The sequence below is a fragment of the Pimephales promelas genome, chromosome 1 (assembly GCF_988280905.1).
Source record: "Pimephales promelas chromosome 1, fPimPro1.hap1.1, whole genome shotgun sequence".
NCBI lineage: Eukaryota > Metazoa > Chordata > Actinopteri > Cypriniformes > Leuciscidae > Pimephales > Pimephales promelas.
In genome coordinates this window covers 36,378,166-36,398,895 of record NC_142769.1, presented here as the reverse complement: position 1 = coordinate 36,398,895, position 20,730 = coordinate 36,378,166, and the positions used below count along the sequence as shown (strand labels likewise).

The 20,730-nt window shown below is 38.5% G+C and overlaps 1 protein-coding gene across 1 annotated transcript; it reads right to left on the bottom strand.

Moving 5' to 3' along the window:
- Positions 1 to 4,966: 4,966 nt before the first annotated feature.
- alpk3b (alpha kinase 3b) lies at positions 4,967 to 19,997 on the bottom strand. The gene is made up of 15 exons (XM_089116872.1): positions 19,449 to 19,997; positions 18,286 to 18,407; positions 18,071 to 18,188; positions 16,529 to 17,991; positions 14,811 to 15,544; positions 10,482 to 12,351; positions 9,980 to 10,124; positions 9,675 to 9,802; positions 8,596 to 8,634; positions 8,209 to 8,483; positions 7,973 to 8,061; positions 7,607 to 7,824; positions 7,460 to 7,508; positions 5,815 to 6,867; positions 4,967 to 5,694 (listed from the first exon to the last, which is right to left on the bottom strand). Exons 1-14 carry the CDS (start codon positions 19,607 to 19,609, stop codon positions 6,609 to 6,611), a joined length of 5,670 nt encoding a protein of 1,889 aa, XP_088972998.1. The 5' UTR covers positions 19,610 to 19,997; the 3' UTR covers positions 4,967 to 5,694; positions 5,815 to 6,608.
- Between the last annotated feature and the right edge of the window lie 733 nt (positions 19,998 to 20,730).

The window sequence follows — 20,730 nt, the reverse complement described above, 5'->3', positions numbered from 1 at the left end:
AATGTCAATTTTAATGATGATTTAAGTTTCTGAATATATGGAGTTTATCATAAAATTTCCATAAATAATTTATTGATTGAAACGTAAGACTGATGATGTGAATGGTTCTGATCTACAAATTAAAAAGACACATCACACAGTACACTTATCTCAGAAAATTTTAATGTGATTGATAACTCAACCTTTTAAAGATATTTTTATCACATCATTCTCAGTAGGTTCTCTCGAACTGCGTAATATCTTACACTGGGGAAAACCTCTTTTCCATGAGATTTTTAAGCCAAAATTTACTTTTAATTTTGAATTAATGTAAAGCGCAAAATCCTTCTGCTGGGTCTCATGGCCTCAGCATCATCAGTACTCCAGTTGGGTCTGCTTCACATGCGCCCACTGCAGTTTTGGCTAAAAGCACGAGTACCACCTCGGGCATGGGCCTCCAGTCTGTTTTGCCTCAAGTTCGATCAGAAATAGTTCACAGCTCTTAAACTTTGGAGAGCAATCGACTGGTACCAGTCTGGTGTAAACCTGGGGACTTCCTTGAGTGTGAGAGTGGTGTCCACGGATGCCTCCACATCGGGATGGAGAGCCCTGCTCGAGGGCACACCATTTTTTGGCCAGTGGGCAGAACGGGAGAAGCTCCTACACATAAACTGTCTAGAAATAATGGCAGTGGACAACGCACTGAGGTCTTTTTGTACCTGAATAAAAGGTCAAAGGTCCTGGTCTGCTCGGACAACATGTCAGTGGTGGCCTACATAAATCGTCAGGGTCGCATCAGGTTCCGAAATCTTTACAGGCTGACAGAACGCCTCAGCACAATCTGCGCTCCTTGAGAGCAGCACATATGCCTGGTCACCTGAATTTGGGACCAGACAGACTGTCCAGAAACAATGTTCCAGCAGGAGAATGGTCTCTGTACTCGCAGACGGTCCTACATCTGTAGACATGCTGCAGACCGCAGGTAGACCTGTTCGCGTCCCAAGAAAACGCTCACTGTCTGAAGTTTTTCCCCAAGAGCAGGGATGAGCTGTCCCACGTCTGGCCCCGCTGCCCACTAGATGCTCACCCCTCACCGTTTATGTGGTTGTCATAGCAGCGTTTACAAAACCCATAACTGGCCAGACAGTGAGGAAAAATAATCTGGTCATCTGCTTCCTTAAGGGAGCTAAGAGGCTGAATCCTCCCAGACCCCCCTCAGTCCCCATGTGGGACCTTTCCACGGTTTTGGAGGCCATGAAAGGTGCCCCGTTCGAGCCAATCCATTTGTCAGACATGAAACAACTGTTGTTCAAGAAAATGTTTCATATGGCTCTTGCTTCAGTGAAGAATTTACAAGCGCTCTCAGTTAGCATGACGTGTTTGGAATTTGGGCCAAATTACTCGAAAGTCGTACTCAAACCAAGACACGGATGCGTGCCTAAATCCCTCAACACAACGTTCAGGGCCCAGGTTATTTCCCTGTCTGCCCTGCCCGTTTACAACGAGGAAAAGGACACGAGCTTCCTTTGCCCAGTACGGGCATTAAGAGCTTATGTGTCTCGCTTGTCTCTGTTTTTTGACAGACTGAGCAGCTCTTTATTTCGTTCAGGGGATGTGCTATCAGAGCCTATCCAGGTGGATAGTTGATGCCATAGCGCTGTCATACACGTCTAAAGGCTTGAAGTGTCCTTTAGGTGTTAGAGCGCACTCCGCAAGAGGCATGGCCTCATCGTGGGCTAGGTCTAGCGGGATTGTCTTGCAGGATATCTGTATGGCGGCAGGCTGGGCCACCCCGTATTTCTAAGGTTTTATAACCTAGAGATCCGCCTTACAGGCTAAACTACTTTCGGTCGAAAAAGTATCGTCTGTCTGTCCGGTTGCTTCGCCTCAGAATACTACAACCAACCTTTCATAAGACAACGTACTCGGTTTCTAATGCAACCTCAGTTCTTTCTAGAAACCGAGTATGTTTCTTATTTTAATGCTTTTCTTGTGCTTGTATTTTTGAATGAGGACAGTTCAAACACACTAATTAATCACAGTATTTCCATCTTTATCAGTCTGGGCTAACACTGACAGTGCTGAGTAAATATTTCCATACTCAAAATGTTTCTCTTTATTATCATGAAATGCTGTTCTAATTTCCTGGAGGGATGTTATACTATGAAGCACATTATTATGGTGATCAAGCTCAACCAAATAGGTGAGAATGACACAGTAATTTATGAGTAGGTAATTAGTCTTGGTGTGTAGTGTGAGAGTAATCTCTGGAACAACAGGTCCCGGTCAATTTCTTAGCATCTGTCATTGTTTACTTGAGATTACAAAAAATATTAGTTACTTTATTGTATTTGCAGAGATACTGTCAGCAGTTTCATTTTCATCACAACAACATCAACTTAACAAAAAAGAGCACTGCATATTGTAAGTTTACTCAGAAACACATCAATGGACATTGGACAAACATTGCCACTTTGCTTGGCTGGTTCCCATGGCAGTATGAATACATCTGAGAGGCCAGCTAATCTTATCACAACAATGTGCCACTCCATATGTTATGCTAAGAGATTCACACAATATATTGGTAACCTAGCAGTCGTAATGACACATTGTCAAAAAAAGAGGATCGGCTTTTTAGAAAAACAATAAAAAAAGAATATAACTTTTGAGTCCACAAAATAATTGTTATACTCCCGTCTGAATCAGACAGTCTTCAAAGAAAGTTTCTTCAAAGAAACTTTTTATGACTGAGGTGGTCAGCCTCATGCAAGCAGAACTTTGTTTCTTTTTCCAATGTGAAGATTTGGTGAAGCATGTCAGTAGTGGTATTGTTTATATACATCTGACTGTAGGATATGCAGCTGGATCTATTACCTACACCCAGATGAGTCTTATAGTTTCCAACTCACTCTGGAGAATGCACACCTCTGTTGCACCTTTGTGTGGCAAGTTTGAATCACTTGCCACTCCATTAAACCCTTTGACAACCCACACCTGTGCTGGGCATTATGACTCACATTCAGCCTGACAGAAGAACAACTTTGACTGAGTCATTCCTTGATCATGTCATTTCTTGAATGCCAGTTGATGGGATATTGCGATTGGTTATTAATGGCAGTGAAGCATATTATAGCTACTCAAACCCCATGTTTTATAGCTCAAACGGAAAATATTTACGAGAACCAGTTTTACGAGATTTCTCAAATCATTTTTATATGCAAAATTATACACAACAGAAACAGAATCAAAAGGTGAATAACCCTTATTTATTTATTAACTTATTATTTATTATTTTCAACATCCATGAGTTCAAATATGCATTTCTTGAAAAAATTAGTTTTCCTGTATGTGGATGTACTGATGTGTGATGTACTGATCCATATGTGTTTACCACAGATGGTAGAAATATAACAAGGAAGGCTGATTTGAGAAGTCTGTGTTGGTTGTATTGATTGTATATTGATTATGTAAGTGGTACAGCCACCAGGTCTTCATTGTAAAATAAACATTGAATAGGCTACTCACCCTGAATAAACACTGGGTTTATTTTACGCGATAATGACCTCCTGACTGAACATTATCCTGCTTATTACATGCGGCTACATGAAATATTGAACTTTTTGCACATTGTAAATTGAAATTATGATTTTACCTTTACATTATCTACGAAAAATAGTCCATAACAATATATAAAACTGATGGGCTAGCAACACTGCCAATTGGAACACTGCCACAATAGCCTAAAAATAATAAGCCTAATTAACTGCTCTGATGTCAGTTTCTCGAATATCGAGTTGTGTCTAGTTGTCTGCGTGAAGCATCAAATTATTTGTGTTTTGTATTGCCAGTTGACATAAATGAATATCCAGTTTGACGAAGTACATGAGTCCTGCATAATGGTCAATCGCGGAAATTATTAATCAGTGACCAAAGGACTATTGTGTCTTTCAAAAAGCATTATCATATAATTAGCCAGTCATGATTTCTTTCAAAAATGTTTAGCCTTTTCTCTTGTTAAGATGCACAGCGCGAAGGCTGTGAGATTGTTATCTGAATGTCAGAGCAACACACAGTTCACACACGGTCTGCAGTGCCAGATTATTCCACCAGTGACAGTTACCACAGTGACGCCATAGACACACTTGCTGCCTCCAACTTTTAGTGGATAAGAGATAAAACTTGTTAAAATGCCAGCGCTATTGTGACATTTCAAAAGCTTCGTGTGCTTCTAATACAATTCCCTATTTAGTGCAAAAATTACATCCCACGTGTCATGATTATCACCATAAAAAAAGATGACAATAGACTGCCATATGGGTTTTCTTTGAATATTTCAACCTGACCTTTTAATAATATTATAAGGTATAGGGTGTATTTTGCGGATAATCTTTTAAAAGCACAAACAGAACAGGAATCCTTTCCGCTCATCCTTCTCTCTCTGCATTTGTTTTTAATTAATGAGTTTGCCTGTTCATACTCAGTCTGGATTCCAGTCTAAGCCTCCACTTTGTAGCTTATTACTTAATCATGACGTGAGCAGACAATTACGCATAAGTACATGCTAGGGACTATAATTAGGCTTCCTCATAGTAGGCATTTGCAAAACCTCAGGCTAGAATATATATTCGTTCATTCGACTAATTTATCACAATCAAAGTATATAGCAATGCCTTATCACCAATCCTCTGCTGAATATGAGAGACTATGTTAATGTATTCATTACTCTGCACATTCTTCTCAGATCCTGTCTAGGTTTTGGAATGTTTCATTTTGTATTCATAATGTTTTCGCATACGTGTCAGTATTAACCGTTTTTCTGTAGTTTGCCCACACAGACCAATAGACACTTGGTTTGGTTAAATTTCCTTCATTTTGGATATAACAGTCCACAATATATATATATATTACTATAACTGCTTATTCGATGAATATTACTAAAACAAAGGCAAACATGACAATAATGTATCAAAGTCATTCAAATCAGGTTCTGGTGCCAGATGTGAAATGGTAGTCATGAGCTATAGTACATTTATTGTTAAAACTGATACAGAATGCATATGAAAAGTCCATGCAAGCTTGTCTCAAGGTGAAATGTGATTATATAATTGTCTATTCCATTCTGAGACAAAGTCAAAATCATCATATGTTCATACATATGAGATGTAACATACTTGTACTCTTTGGAATGATTTCGTTCCCTTACACTTAAGCCAAATGCAAATTTACAGATTGATCACCAGCATCTTCTATAAAATCTAATAAATTAGACTTACTTAAAAAACCCAGACTGCCTTAAAAAACGAAGCAAAGTGAAATAGGAATAATAATAGTAGAGTTCTAGTAATTGAAATATAACTCTAGAGTGTTTGCTGAACTGTGTATTGCATGCTGAGTATTGAAGTCTGTGTGTGACTCAAGCATGGTCAATTGCAAGATATTGCCACAAACATAGAGGGATTACATCAAACCAATTAAAAGTCTCACAAGGTATTTATGACAAAAGTGCAGTAAAAGATCATTATTCGACATGAACGATAGACGATTATTTAATTAGAAGTTAGGTCACCTTTTACAAGTAACCTATTTATTCTTTCCCTTCCTTTGAAACCTATAACTGTGATTTCTCGTTCCAAAATGCCCAACAAAAGTGAACGCTAATCTCTATAATGGTGAGTTCACACAAAACCATTTTAGGGAAATCAATCAATTTATGAACTGAAGTCATATCATGTGATGCTCTTGAAACATGAAATTTTTCAGTTGTAATGACAATTCAACGTTCAAGATGACTTTGGTAAATTAGTGAATGCATTGAAACTGGAGAAAGAAAACGACAGAAGTTTAGAAAATTGGTGAAAAGACTGAAAAGCCCCACCTCAAAACTGCTTAACAAAATGGCACTCAATAAATAATGATAGCATCAGTTTCTGTGTTTTCTATTATACTGTATGCCTCTCACATCAAGCTCAATTCAGCCATAGATAGTCTTATAAATGCTGCTCCCCTTCTTGTTGTGCAAAAAGTTAATTTCTTATGTGGATCACAAAAGATTTGAGAGGTTGTATTATAAAGTGCCATAGCATTTTAATGGACAACATTCTAAAAGTTAAAGATTATAATTGGAAAAAATATTTATCTTTTTCAGGTTACGCATCACATTGGATGCATCACGCATCACACAACCAAATGGAAATAATATGCTCTCTCATCTCATAAATAAAAGGTCATTTGTAACTAAATTATTATATTTCTAATTATTATTTACAAGCATCAAGAGAGCCAACAGCACTTGTTTAGAAATAAACAAAGAAGTAACAAAATGTTGAAGTGCCACAGCTCCTCTTGACATTTTCACACACATATACAGCGCCATTTCAAAAAAACCTCTAAGGATTATACAACTGATTCTGAAAGGACCACTGCAACAGAAGATTATGGTGTGTTTCTGGATTTACATATTTCATTTAAAATGTTGCATTTATCAAAAGAATGTTTTTCACTTGCATTCTGCAGTTGCATAATATCTGCAGATCAGTAAGTGACCTTTCCTATCAATAACAGACATTATTTGTTGATTTATTTGTCTCATTTTTTCCCTTTCATTTTACCTTTGGCCTTTTTTCAACACCTTAGGTCTGAGGGTTCAGCTTGCGGGATACTTTGGGGCTCTTTGTTGCCTTGCGTGAGGTTTGGGGACTGGAGGAGCTGAGAGCTGGTCTTCGTTGTAGTAGTGGGCTGCTTGAGCCTTGGGATCTGGATAGAGCCTGGAAAGTTTCTGGGGCTTTGAGAGGTTTGAGGTTTAAGAGACCACAGAAGTAATTACACTGATGCTGAATGTGAAACAACTCAAAAATCTTCGGATTAGCTTCACAGGGAAACCCCTGATACCTACATCAGAAAAAATAAAAACAAGAATGCATCAAGAAATTACACAATATTATAACACTGTAAATGAATCTATAATGTTTAAACCAATTAAATCGCACACTACCATGCAAAAGTTTGAGCTTTCTTAGTCCAAGGCTGCATTTATTTGATAAAAATACAGTAAACACAATAATATTGGTAAAAATTACAATTTAAAATAACTGTTTTCTAATTTAATATATTTTAAAGTGTAATTTATTACTGTGATGTGAAAGTTGAATTTTCAGCATCATTAGTCCAGTCTTCAGTGTCACATGATCCTTCAGAAATCATAATTACATGCTGATTTGGTGCTCAAGAAACATGTCTTATTATTATCAGTTTATAATGTGCTGCTTAATATTTATGTTGAAACCGCTATATTTTTCATGATTCTTTGATGAAGAAAAATTTTAAAAAAATATACTGTACTGTAGTTTTTTTGACAATGTAAAAGTCTTTGCTATTATACTTTGATTAACGTAATGCATCCTTGCTGAATAGAATATTAACTTCTTTAAAAAAAAATGTTATAATCAGAAAACCTGAATGAACTGTTCTTTCAAGTACCCACCCCTTTGACCTGATTGCTATTCCGATATTTGTCAGTATTGTATCAACTCCTGCAAAAAAACAATAGTATCAAAGTCAGCATTTGAACTAAAACCAGGGCGAAGACATGAGGAATCGTTCGTTTTTGGATATATTTTCTCTAACTTACCCTCAAGTCTTGAGAACAGCACATTTCCATTGGTCCACTGGTGGATCCAGTGCTGGAGAGAAGAACATTTTTGCCCCACCTCTAACTTCTCATTTAATACCAGTGACCCGGTACGATCCAATCCACAATACCGCTTATAGACTCCCTTAAGCTCTGCCTCCACTGTTGCATAAGGAACACTGCTTGCTGGACAGTACATGAAGTATAGAGGGATTACCCTGAAAAAGATACATAGTCACAGTGACAACACATGTGGGATCAGCTAGGATGAAATTTGGCTTTGGCTTTGATATTCTATAATAAATCTACACAATAAAATCACATATTTTGAGCAGATCTTGGAAAAGAGAAAAAAACCTCACTTACTCCAGCGCTGCACCAAAGCTCTCTATCACTCTCGTCTCTGCTGCAAAGATCTTAAAGTACTCTCTGGCCATGTTCTGAATTCTACATTCCTATAAATTAGAAATTTTTAGTCATTTATAGTTATAAATGTGGAACTTATGGGAAGAAATTCTGAATATTATAGGGGATAAGAGTGTTACAACTTATCGTTGAGAAATGTTACAATTTTACCTGAATTTGTCAAAAAGATCTGTCACCTGTTTTGTGATTTGGAGATTCCTTTCAGCCAGAACAGTCTCCTCTCTGCTCTCATATGCAATAGGGCTCCGCACTTTTAGAAAACATGAGCTGCCCGACTCAAACACAGGATCTAACCCATAGATCACTTTCAGCCGTCTGGTTTTGTGCTCACATCCAATTCCGACTTGAGCTTCTTCTGTTGTGACACGGCCATAGAACTTTGAGCCCCAGCAACCTGCATCAGCAAGACCTTTACTAAAGATCAGAGGAGTCATCTCAATCTCCTCCCCAACTATGAAAGAGAGAGAGAAAGAGATGGTAAAAGGGACAGATAGTTGTATATGTATACTGAGGGGTCAGCAAAAGACTGAAAGCACTAGGCTATAAAGCTGCTATTTTTCTACCTTCCTTGAGCTCCTCACGCAGAAACATATTGGAAAGAACTGTCAACAGATGTAACAGACAACAGGAAACATTCAAAATTAGAATAAATTGTCTAAAAAAATGCGTGGGAATTTGAACATGGACAATTTACACAAAACAACACATTAGAAAGGGGGATTGTTCACTTTGAAATTAATTTTTGATATGTTTTAGCTTACCTCAAGGGCATCCAAGATGTAGGTGTCTTTGTTTCCACAGCATTTTCAATTTTGATATTTTTCAGTCAAACTGGTGTTGTCTATCAGTCATATAATGCAGTTTTAGGGGGTCCACCTCAAAGAGCATGCACAGAGAAGTCCAAATTAAACATGATTTAATGACTCGTGAATGTAAGTACACATTGATGGCCTAAGACACGAAACGAGCGGTTTGTGTGAGAAAACGAACAGCGTTTATAGTTTTTTTACCTCTTGTTAACAGCCGTCGAACTGATCTGAATCAGATGTCCAACTGAACCGAACTGAACCGTCTCCAGACGTTACGCCGGAAGTGATCTCTCGCGCGTCTACGTCACGCATTGTTTACACAGAGATTTCGGAAGTTTTACCTTTTACTAAACATATTTAGATATATCGTAAAACTTCCGAAATCTCCGTGTAAACAATGCGTGACGTAGACACGTGAGAGATCACTTCCGGCGTAACGTCTGGACTCTGGAGACACTTCAGTTCGGTTCAGTTGAACATCTGATTCAGATCAGTTCGATGGCTATTAACAAGAGGTAAAAACTGTATAAATACTGTTTGTTTTCTCACACAAACCGCTCGTTTCGTGTCTTAGGCCATCAATGTGTACTTACATTTACGAGTCATTAAATCATGTTTAATTTGGACTTCTCTGTGCATGCTCTTTGAGGTGGACCCCCTAAAACTCCATTATATGACTGACAGACAACAACGGTTTGACCGAAAAATGTCAAAATTGAAAACACTGTGGAAACAAAGACACCTACATCTTGGATGCCCTTGAGGTAAGCTAAAACATATCAAAAATTAATTTCAAAGTGAACTATCCCTTTAAGAACATAGATACTACTTACACTCTGCACTGAGAAGATACTCTGTGGAATCTTTACCATAGTCATTGGTAATTGTGCATTTGTAAACACCACAGTCTCTTTTGGACATCCGTAGAATAGCCAAGCACACCTGAGTCTCATCTCCTGCACTAAAACAGAAAACAAAACTACATGTATATACCAGCAGGGAGCAGAGTACATTGGTACACTAAGCCTATAATAAAATAATAATACTGGTATAAATCATTGATATAGGATTGATGATAGCATTAGGGTTTGAAGCACTGGGTAACACTAGGGGTCACTAAAACTCTAGGAGTGCTTACCTTCTCTTTATCTCTGCAATCTCCACCTCATCCTTGTACCACCTTATTGTCGAGTCACTTACTATATTGAAAAACTGACACCAGAGTTTCAGATGTCCAGAGGCATCAAACACTTCTGGTCGTATTTTACGGATAATCTGTGGAACTGCGAGGAAGGAGAGGGAGGACAGGAAATATAGCAGAAAAATGGTGAGATAAACAGCATCCAAATGCAAAGTGAGCAACAGCCATTAGCAACACAAAGGCCATGAGTTTAATTCCCAGGGAATGCCTAAAATGCAATGTAGCATTGCAGTTTGCCCAGATGTCTGAATATAAATGTAGCAAAAGCTACTATACTTGATGACACATGTTTTATGGTCAAGCACACCATCACATTACAAGCATTATGATAGTTGCTAGAATTCAGGTTTTCCGTCCGCTGTGAACCACTTGTCTACACTATTAATTGAAAATAACTGTGGTAATTGTGTGTTCAGTGTCCATTACTTGATATCTTTACCTTTGAACTGGGTTTCTTTGACTTTCTCTGTTGATTTGGGCTTAACGTTCTCATTTTCTGCAGGCTTGTCAAGGTCAGCCGGGACAATCTTCCGGGTGAGACGAGGGGAGTGCGTTTCTAATGATGTCTTCAACTGTGAGTTACTGACCGATTGTAACGGAGATTCAGGTTGTGTTTTCAAAGATAAACTGTCCTTCTGATATGCATCTCTAGTTCCTTCTTCAAGACATATGGTCATTCCTATTTCACTCTTCTCTGCTGTAGGGCTAGGTAATGTAGTCTTTTGATTCGTCCTGGTGGCAAGTTCACTTTGGGCAGCAGTAGAGTTGTCCTGATGGTCTGTTTTCTTCAGTGGGATTGTTACCTTACAGACATCATGCTGTATCACTGCAGAATTTACTTCCTCCTCTAATTTATCTTTGTCTCTAGAGTTTATATGTGTTGCAGCATTGATCATGGTGCTGGTGGAACGTTGATCTGACATCTCAAGGTCCAATGCAGCTGATTTCAATTGTTTAATGAAGGAGTCAGAATCAGTTTTCAGATTAAGATCTGTTTTTGGATGACAAGTGGTTTCAGTTAATTCAGACTTTATGCTTTTGTCAGCATTGGGATGTTGCTTAGGAACCTCTGATAGTCTAATAAAATCTGTTGAAACCTTCTCAGTGGAAAAATGACTCGAGGATTCAGGTCCTTGAATCAGGCTTTCTTGACTTAGTGGCTGTTGATCAGGCTTGTTGACTTCAGGAGTTTGTGAACGCAGGGAAAGATCACACTTCTCATCATGCAGACCTTTAAATTCCAAAACGGCTGTGGTTTTGTTTGTGGTGTCTGTGCAATCAGAATGTATACTTGTTTGACTGTCAGTGTTGCTATATGTCACTGCATTTGCTTCAGTTGTGATTTTAACAGTATCTGATTTAATAATAGCACTCTTGCACACAATGTGTTCTGTTTTGTCTGTGCTATTTTGAGATGTGCCGTCCACATCTGTAATATATATTGCAGGAATGGTAAATTCGGTGGGTAACGCTTTTGAATGTTGGGAGAGGAATGTAGAGGGGCCAGAACGATCAATGCGCTTTTTATCAGAGTAACTTTGCATCTTGTTATGAGTTGATACTGGTACTTCAAATGTGGTATCTTTAGATTGTTCCTGTGTGTCCATTTTAGAAACATTGTTTATAGCTCCTAGAGAAGAGCTCTCTCTGGCTTTAGTATCTTTCATTTCAACTTTAGTAATAGAGGAGCTATTCATGGTCTGTGGTTGCACCACATTCGAGTTTAACTTGCAAATTTGAACAAACTCTGTGACAATGACTTGATTTGTGGAATGGTTTGAGTTTGCCGTTGATTTTTCTTTTGAAATGCTGTTCTGTACTTGCACATTTGTACTTGTATTTATGTTTGTCATCTCAGTTTTTTCCATACTATCGAAAGACATGGATGCAGGTTTTGTTTCACCCTTAGGTTTGTCAGACTCTTTGATGAGTTGGCTTCCAGCTTCACTATCCTTCTCACACACGCTGGTTAATGTGTCATCTCCTAATGAGGAACTCATAGCTTTTGTAACTTGGCCATCATGGAGCATGTGTGAAACATGACCTGAGGAGATTTTCTCACTTGGCTTGTTTTGAGGCCCAGTGACAAGTGAACTGCTCTTTGTTGATGCCGCAGACTGGTCACCTGCTCTTAACTTCTGTCCCTGTGATGCAAGTTGGCAGGAACTGAGTGTGTCCGTAACACTCGCAGTGACCTCACGCATCAATGGGGGTTGCTCCTTTAACTTCTTGGCTACTTCCTTATGAAAAGGAGGAATATCTTCAAGAATCGGTGACTCTTTGGGCTCCGTCTGAGTATCGCCTGCAGCCTGAAATCATAGAATTATATTTATTTATCTTCAGAAGCCTTAGAGGGATAGTTCGACCAAAAATCATAATTTAGCCCAGTGGTTCTCAAACCTGTCCTAGGGACCCCTCACTACTGCACATTTTGCATGTCTCCCTCACCTAACAGACCAGATTCAGTTTATCAGGTTATTAGTACAGACTGCAAGACTTGAATTTGGTGTATCTGATGAGGGAGACATACAAAATGTGCAGTGGTGAGGGGTCTCAAGGACAGGTTTGAGAACCACTGATTTAGCCTACCCATCTTTATGTTGTTTCTTACCCGTGTAACTTTTCTTTCTTTTTTGGAACACAAAATAATATATTTTGAAGAATGTTTCAACTATTTCTTTTCTATGCAATAAAGTCAATGGGGTCCAAAGCAGCTGTCACGATTAGCCATGCGCTTCCGGGGTTAACTTGCACTACATGTCCCATCATGCACCTCCCTGAACTGATTATTCCAAACACCATACACCTCTAAACCACATATAAACCAATTTCATGCACCACACCAGTGCAAAGTCTTGACTTTCCGGGATATCAGTGCAGAGCGTTATTTTCCCGAGTTTGAGTCCTGTGTTTGACCTTTGAATTGTTTATTGTTGCTGACCCTTCTCTGCTTGCCCTGACACTGGACTGTTTACTGGCCTCGATCCTTTGCCTGTCTACGTAGTTTGTCACAGCCTTGTCTTTTCGGTTTTGTTTGACCTTGCCTGACTTTACAATTCTAATAAATGCTGCGACTGGATGGTTCTGCTGATTTGTTAAAGCAACATTGGACCCCCACTAACGACTTTTTATTGGACACTACACTAAAAGTTTAGTCTGTAAGATTTTTACATGTTTTAGGTCTTACGTCTCTTATGCTCAAAAAGGCAGCATTTATTTGATAAATACAGTAATATTGTGAAATATTTTAGTTTAAAAGAACTTTAAATATATTTCCAAATTTAATTTACCCCTGTAATGGCAAAGCTGAAATTCAGCATCATTTCTCATGTCATGTCACATGATCCTTTAGAAATCATTCAATATGCTGATTTGGTGCTCAAGAAACATTTCAGTTGTGCTGTTGTTATTTTTTGGAAATAGTGCAACATTTTTTTTTTTTTTTTTTTGCTTGATTAATAGAAATGTATTTGACATAGAAATATTGTTACAGTGCAAATATCTTTACTGTCACTTTTGGTCAATTTAATGCAAACCTGTGGAATAAAATTATTGATTTTTTTTCAAATTAAAATCTTACTCACTGTAAGTATGTTCCACAGACAAAAAAAAAAATCCTACAGGATTGGAATGACATGAGTCAGCTAAAGAGGACAATTTTCTTTTTGGGGTAAATCATTGGGGTAAATTATTATCCCTTTAATATTTACCATACTATATATTCTCATGGACATATTTTACAATTAATATTTAAAAACAATTATTTCATGGAAATACTACAGAAATAAACCAGTGGCCAGTTGCAAACACTACTTTTGAATTTTAGTCATCTAATGATTTTCTTAAAGATTGGTTCTAACCTTTTTAAGTCTGTTGCATAAAAAGATTGATCTGTCTAATTTTAATCAGATGTTGGATGGTGCTAGTTTGTCAGACTAGTTCTCAAGATCCTAGTGGCTCGATTTATGCAACTGGCCCCAGATATACTGGTTCTGTTGCACTGCATTAATGTCAGATCCCTGACTACTGTAAATCTGCAGGGAGATTCTGCCGCTTAACACTTGAGTCCTTAATCTAAAATCAACAGGGCATTATATTAGCTGAACCTCTGTAATATTAGCACTTGATTATCTCTCATTTAGCTGGGATAAGAGAAAAAAAACAAGAGGAAGAACCAGAGAAAATAAGCGGATTCAACATTATTTCATTTGAAATACCCCAATGTTAGATAATGTGAATGCCCTAATTATATGATTACAAGTTAGAATGAGAAGCCACCTGTTTTCAGTTGACTATGGTCTATCTTTGCTTCGTATTTAGTATCTATTGCCTTGGGGAAGCTGTTGCACTGGCCATATTTAGAGAGTATTTTAAGGCTTTATGAGATCAGAGGGGAATGTGGGATTAAGGAGAGCAGCTGGTCTGTCCACAGCACTTACGGCTTACACAGTAAAGTTGTATTTTGTATCTACAGTACTTTTAAAACGGCATAGCAACAGGTGATTTGGGACAGCAAACACATCTCATGGACCTCAGGATCTATATACTACTGTGTACCCTGGAGCCACAATGTGCGTAATAAGAATATTATCATTGTCTGTGACCCTACTTGTGTGTCATTTAAGACGGGTCTTGTCACATCATCAAAGTCATGCTTGTGGTACTATTTATAGTTTATGATTGTGGCTGACGGGGGTAACTCGTCTCACTACCACTGGAAACATTACACTCGCATGAAGTCACGGCTAGAGCATGAGGAAACACTCACCAAGCCCCTAAGGGTGCATGCTACATTCCTCTCCCCTGTGTCCACATCGACGTCATTCCCGCCACAAGAATGAGGCAAGATCCTCACACATGTACTTACTGGGTTTCTATTCTCGTGGTCATCAAAAAGTTTGAGGTTTGATGTCCCTTTCTCAGATGATTCTGTTTGCTTCGTGATTTCGACTACCTTGCTTGTCTGGGTTATCATGGAAACCTTCAATGCTGGTCGTTTCTGGGTTCCAATGGGCTTTTGACCTCTCTGTGATTCTGAGGGACTTTCCTGTGCATTCTCTGACAGTTTTTCACTCTTTCTGTATGTTATGTCCATTTTATTTCTAGATTCAGTCTCTGAGGTGATCTGAGAGTCTTGAGCTCTCTTTGATTCTTTTGAGGGACTTTTGTTCACATTCAATGACTGTTTTGCATTCATTTTTGTGTCTTTTATGTCCATTTTGTTTCTAGATTCAGTTACTGAGGCGATCTGAGCACCTTGAGCTCTCATTGATTCTTCTGAGGCACTTTTGTTCACATTCAATGACTGTTTTACATTCATTTTTGTGTCTGTTATGTCCATTTTGTTTCTAGATTCAGTCACTGGGACAATCTGAGCACCTTGAGCTCTCCTTGATTCTTCTGAGGCACTTTTGTTCACATTCAATGACTGTTTTGCATTCATTTTTGTGTCTGTTATGTCCATTTTGTTTCTAGATTCAGTCACTGAGGCGATCTGAGTACCTTGAGCTCTCATTGATTCTTCTGAGGCACTTTTGTTCACATTCAATGACTGTTTTACATTCATTTTTGTGTCTGTTATGTCCATTTTGTTTCTAGATTCAGTCACTGGGACAATCTGAGCACCTTGAGCTCTCCTTGATTCTTCTGAGGCACTTTTGTTCACATTCAATGACTGTTTTGCATTCATTTTTGTGTCTGTTATGTCCATTTTGTTTCTAGATTCAGTTACTGAGGCGATCTGAGCACCTTGAGCTTTCCTTGATTCTTCAGAGGCACTTTTGTTCACATTCAATGACTGTTTTGCATTCATTTTTGTGTCTGTTATGTCCATTTTAGCTGTAGATTCAGTTACTGAGGCGATCTGAGTACCTTGAGCTCTCCTTGATTCTTCAGAGGCACTTTTGTTCACATTCAATGACTGTTTTGCATTCATTTTTGTGTCTGTTATGTCCATTTTAGTTGTAGATTCAGTTACTGAGGCGATCTGAGCACCTTGAGCTCTCCTTGATTCTTCTGAGGCACTTTTGTTCACATTCAATGACTGTTTTGCATTCATTTTTGTGTCTGTTATGTCCATTTTAGCTGTAGATTCAGTTACTGAGGCGATCTGAGCACCTTGAGCTTTCCTTGATTCTTCTGAGGCACTTTTGTTCACATTCAATGACTGTTTTGCATTCATTTTTGTGTCTGTTATGTCCATTTTAGCTGTAGATTCAGTTACTGAGGCGATCTGAGCACCTTGAGCTCTCCTTGATTCTTCTGAGGCACTTTTGTTCACATTCAATGACTGTTTTGCATTCATTTTTGTGTCTGTTATGTCCATTTTAGTTGTAGATTCAGTTACTGAGGCGATCTGAGCACCTTGAGCTTTCCTTGATTCTTCTGAGGCACTTTTGTTCACATTCAATGACTGTTTTGCATTCATTTTTGTGTCTGTTATGTCCATTTTAGCTGTAGATTCAGTTACTGAGGCGATCTGAGCACCTTGAGCTCTCCTTGATTCTTCTGAGGCACTTTTGTTCACATTCAATGACTGTTTTGCATTAATTTTTGTGTCTGTTATGTCCATTTTGTTTCTAGATTCAGTCACTGAGGCGATCTGAGTACCTTGAGCTCTCCTTGATTCTTCAGAGGCACTTTTGTTCACATTCAATGACTGTTTTGCATTCATTTTTGTGTCTGTTATGTCCATTTTAGTTGTAGATTCAGTTACTCTGGTGATCTGAGCACCTTGAGCTCTCCTTGATTCTTCTGAGGCACTTTTGTTCACATTCACTGACTGTTTTACATTAATTTTTGTGTCTGTTATGTCCATTTTAGTTGTAGATTCAGTTACTGTGGTGATCTGAGCACCTTGAGCTCTCCTTGATTCTTCTGAGGCACTTCTGTTTACGTTCAATGACTGTTTTGCGTTCATTTTTGTGTCTGCTATGCCCATTTTAGTTGTAGATTCAGTTACTTTGGTGATCTGAGCACCTTGAGCTCTCCTTGATTCGTTTGAGGCACTTTTGTTCACATTCACTGACTGTTTTACATTCATTTTTGTGTCTGTTATGTCCATTTCGTTTCTAGATTCAATCACTGAGGCAATCTGAGCACCTTGAGCTCTCCTTGATTCATTTGAGGGACATTTGTTCACATTCCCTGACTGCTTTTCTTTCATTTTTGTGTCTGTTATGTCCATTTTGTTTCTAGATTTTGTCACTGTGGTAATATGAGCACCTTTAGCCGTCTTTGATTCTTCTGAGGCACTTTTGTTGACTATCTCTGGCTGTTTTCTACTTTTTTGTCTGTCTGTTATGTCCATTTTGTTTCTAGATTCAGTAACTGAGGCAATTTGATCGACTGTGTTCTGTACCTCCATCTTCTCACTGGAAGTCCCTCTCTCATTCATCATCTCTTCCCCTCTTCCAGTTGGTCTGTTTTCCTTGCTTTTCTCTGTTGCAGCTGTTGAGATTTTGAGCTTCTTCTTGATATAATGCTCATTGGTCTGTTTGCTGGAGGCACTATGCACAGTCTCATGGATATACATTAGCCCCTCACTGTCTTTGTCTCTGTTTGCAATCATTTCTGAGTTTGAGATGCCATGGAAAAGTCCTGCTGCTGACACTTGTACTGGAGCAGCCAGTCTGTCCTCTACTGGAGATGTTTCCACCTGTACCGCTTTCTCCTCTAAAGCCTCCATGGACCTGCGTTTCCTCTGGGCTCTTTCAGGACTACTCATCCTGTCGTGCTCAAAGGCTGCTGGGACATTCTCTTTGCCTATATTGCGGTGCTCCTCCTGCTCTTGGCGACGGTTCTCGTTTCGCAGTTTAAGCTTTGCAAAGTAATTTTGATGAATCTTGTACTCGCTCATTGTTCCGACCTCCAACACACCTGAACATGACACAATGCCTCGACTGTTCTGTGCTGATGCTTGGTAAATTGCAGCATCCTCCAGAGTACAGCTAAGATAGAAATAAGCACTGTAAATGTTCACTAAACAATAATCAAAAGAAGAAAAAAAGTTCTCAGAAAAGAGCATACTTGTATATTTGGAGTGTGTGTGTCTTGTCATTGCGTGATATTTCATATTTGGGAAGGCCACAGTATCTGTCCAATTGTATGTCATCCTTGTACCATGTAACCTCAGGGACTGGGTAGCCTGCAAATGGGATGGTCAAAAACAAAACCTGGTGAGCAGAAAGTTTGGACCACTTTAGTAATATTCCATAATGCATTCGCTTGCTTTGATGGGATACCTGAGACCACACAGTTGAACTTGACGTTAGCATCTTCAGACACAGCTTTGGATTTTAAGGTGGACTCAAATGTTGGCTGTGTATCCTCAGTTAATTGAGCCATGACACTGCAGAGAGTGTTCCTAAAATGGAGGTAAATATATAATTGATGTAATGCTAAATGTGCATAAATCATTTGCATCGTCATCAGCACAGTCATCACTGTCGCCATTATTGTTAGCATTCATGCAAAGTAAGATTTACAGTGGTTATATTAGGTGAGACACAACATTAAAAAAATGGAAAACTCTAACTGAATAACCAATAGTTTGTTAGAGGTATAAATTAGCTGAGAATGTTGTTTGACTCTAGATAATGACGGGTAATTCTGATGTTACAGCATCTTTGATGTGTTTATCAGCCATGCACACAAGTTTGTTTTAGTGATGAACAAACTCAACTATTGCATACAGGTCTATTTGTAATTAAAGACATGAATTTCTGTATTTTGGGAATTATGTTGGCCAAAACTGAAACCAATAACATCTCCATAGTAATTTAACGCATGCCACATTTATTTTTTGTACATTGTAAAGCTTTCATAATATTTAAAGGTTGTTTTTGACTAAACATATTTGATAAAATCGTTGCTACTGTGGTAAGCTGGGCACTGGTGAATACTAAAAGACATTTATTGAGGGTGGCCATGAGGACTACTTATTTATAACCTTATGACCTTCACACAAGCCTTTCAACAGTCCGACAGACCAGTGGTGGAGCTCTGAACTATTGGCAGTAAAGTAAGGAAATCAAAATATTCCCTTCAATCACCCTGTATTCTATGCTTACACGTTTTTTTTAAATTATTATTATGTGTTTATTCTGAATTATAAACAATGTAAGCTTGAATTAATTTGTAATAGCATATGGCTTTTGATATGCATTATTTATGTGCTGTTTATTTAGGCTTAGGAATCTAAATTGTTGTTTAAGCCCTATGGCATTATTTATCACAAATCTCCAATTTACAAAAAAATAAATCACTAAAAGCATGTATATTTTGAAAGCAGTCATTTAACAGATGCCTTTATCAACACATTACAGGGACAGTCCCTCTGTAATAACCAGAGTTAAATGCTTTACACAAGGGCAATTATTCTACATCAGGAATCATAAACCTGTACCTGCTTTCAGATCGGGCACTGCTCAGGTAGCTCCTACTGCCAGACCTTCTATTGGAGGTGATATCGCTGGCACCGTAGTAAGACCTTCCATCACTCGAGAGCGAACGGTTCATCAGCCTTCTGGAACTCATCTTCTTAATCTCCAAAGTCTCCACATGCATTCACAGTCAGCTGCTTGTATCCAACATTCTTAAAGCCTGTCAACATTAAACGCAAAAAGTGTTCGTTTCCCCAAACTTAGAAAGTTAAGGGGTCGAGCTAAAATCTTCTGTCATCACCGCCAGCATCCCAGCGCAGTAGATTTCTCACTGGTTTATGTCTTTATTTTGACACTCAGGACAGGGGTGCACTCTACACGCTCAGTGTTTTCTTTCAGTGCCGTTGGACTCCTGGGGTGGTGCACGGGGGCATAAGACTCTGCTGTTTCCAATCAGTCTGCAGCTTGCATGGCCTTGAAGGCTAATTATAGCAGGGCCACAAATAGGCACACAAGCACATCACATTTTCCAAAACTGACTTACTAGCTTTTTATTATTTTTTTTTTTTTACTAAAACATCATTCTCTTGCTGAAATTCATGATCGAAGTTCCTCTTACGTTTTTCAAGCTCACTACCAGCACCACTAGCATATACAGGTAAGCAGAACCATGCTAATATGCTCCCAACTGGGTGTTGAGAGGATGCGTGGTGCTTGTTAGTCCTGTCGTAACCCAGCTTGGCATAACCCTTAAATGGACAGTCTATTCAAGTAAACCTGCTCGTCTGCCTGATGGCATTTCTCTGCTCCATTAAATCTGACTATAAAATCAGGCATCTGACTGAGACATGGGGATCCTTTCCAAGCACCAGGAGGCTGAAGTTACATGGACATCTCATGATGATAGTTTTCATCCTGTGTTGATCAATGGAAGAATGGAAAGCTTGTCGAGGATTTTGATTTGTGGTGCCACATGCAGGTGAACATCACATTAACCACTGAAACCAAACTTCCAAAATGTACATCCTTTGTATGACATGGGCTGGATATCGCCTACACAACTGTTAAAAAAAATATATTTTATGAAAAAAATACAGTTAAAACAGTAACATTGTGAAATATGATTATTTCTTATTTCTATTGCAATATACATTTCTCTGCAACGTCATCACTGCTTGCAACCCGGAGGCAGAAAAAATACGTGTTTAGTGGTTTCGTGTGCGCAGTTAAAATGTGACAGGTCGTAAAGAAACGTAAACAAGCGTAACATGACATTAAAAATGTAATTTATTCCTGGGATGACAA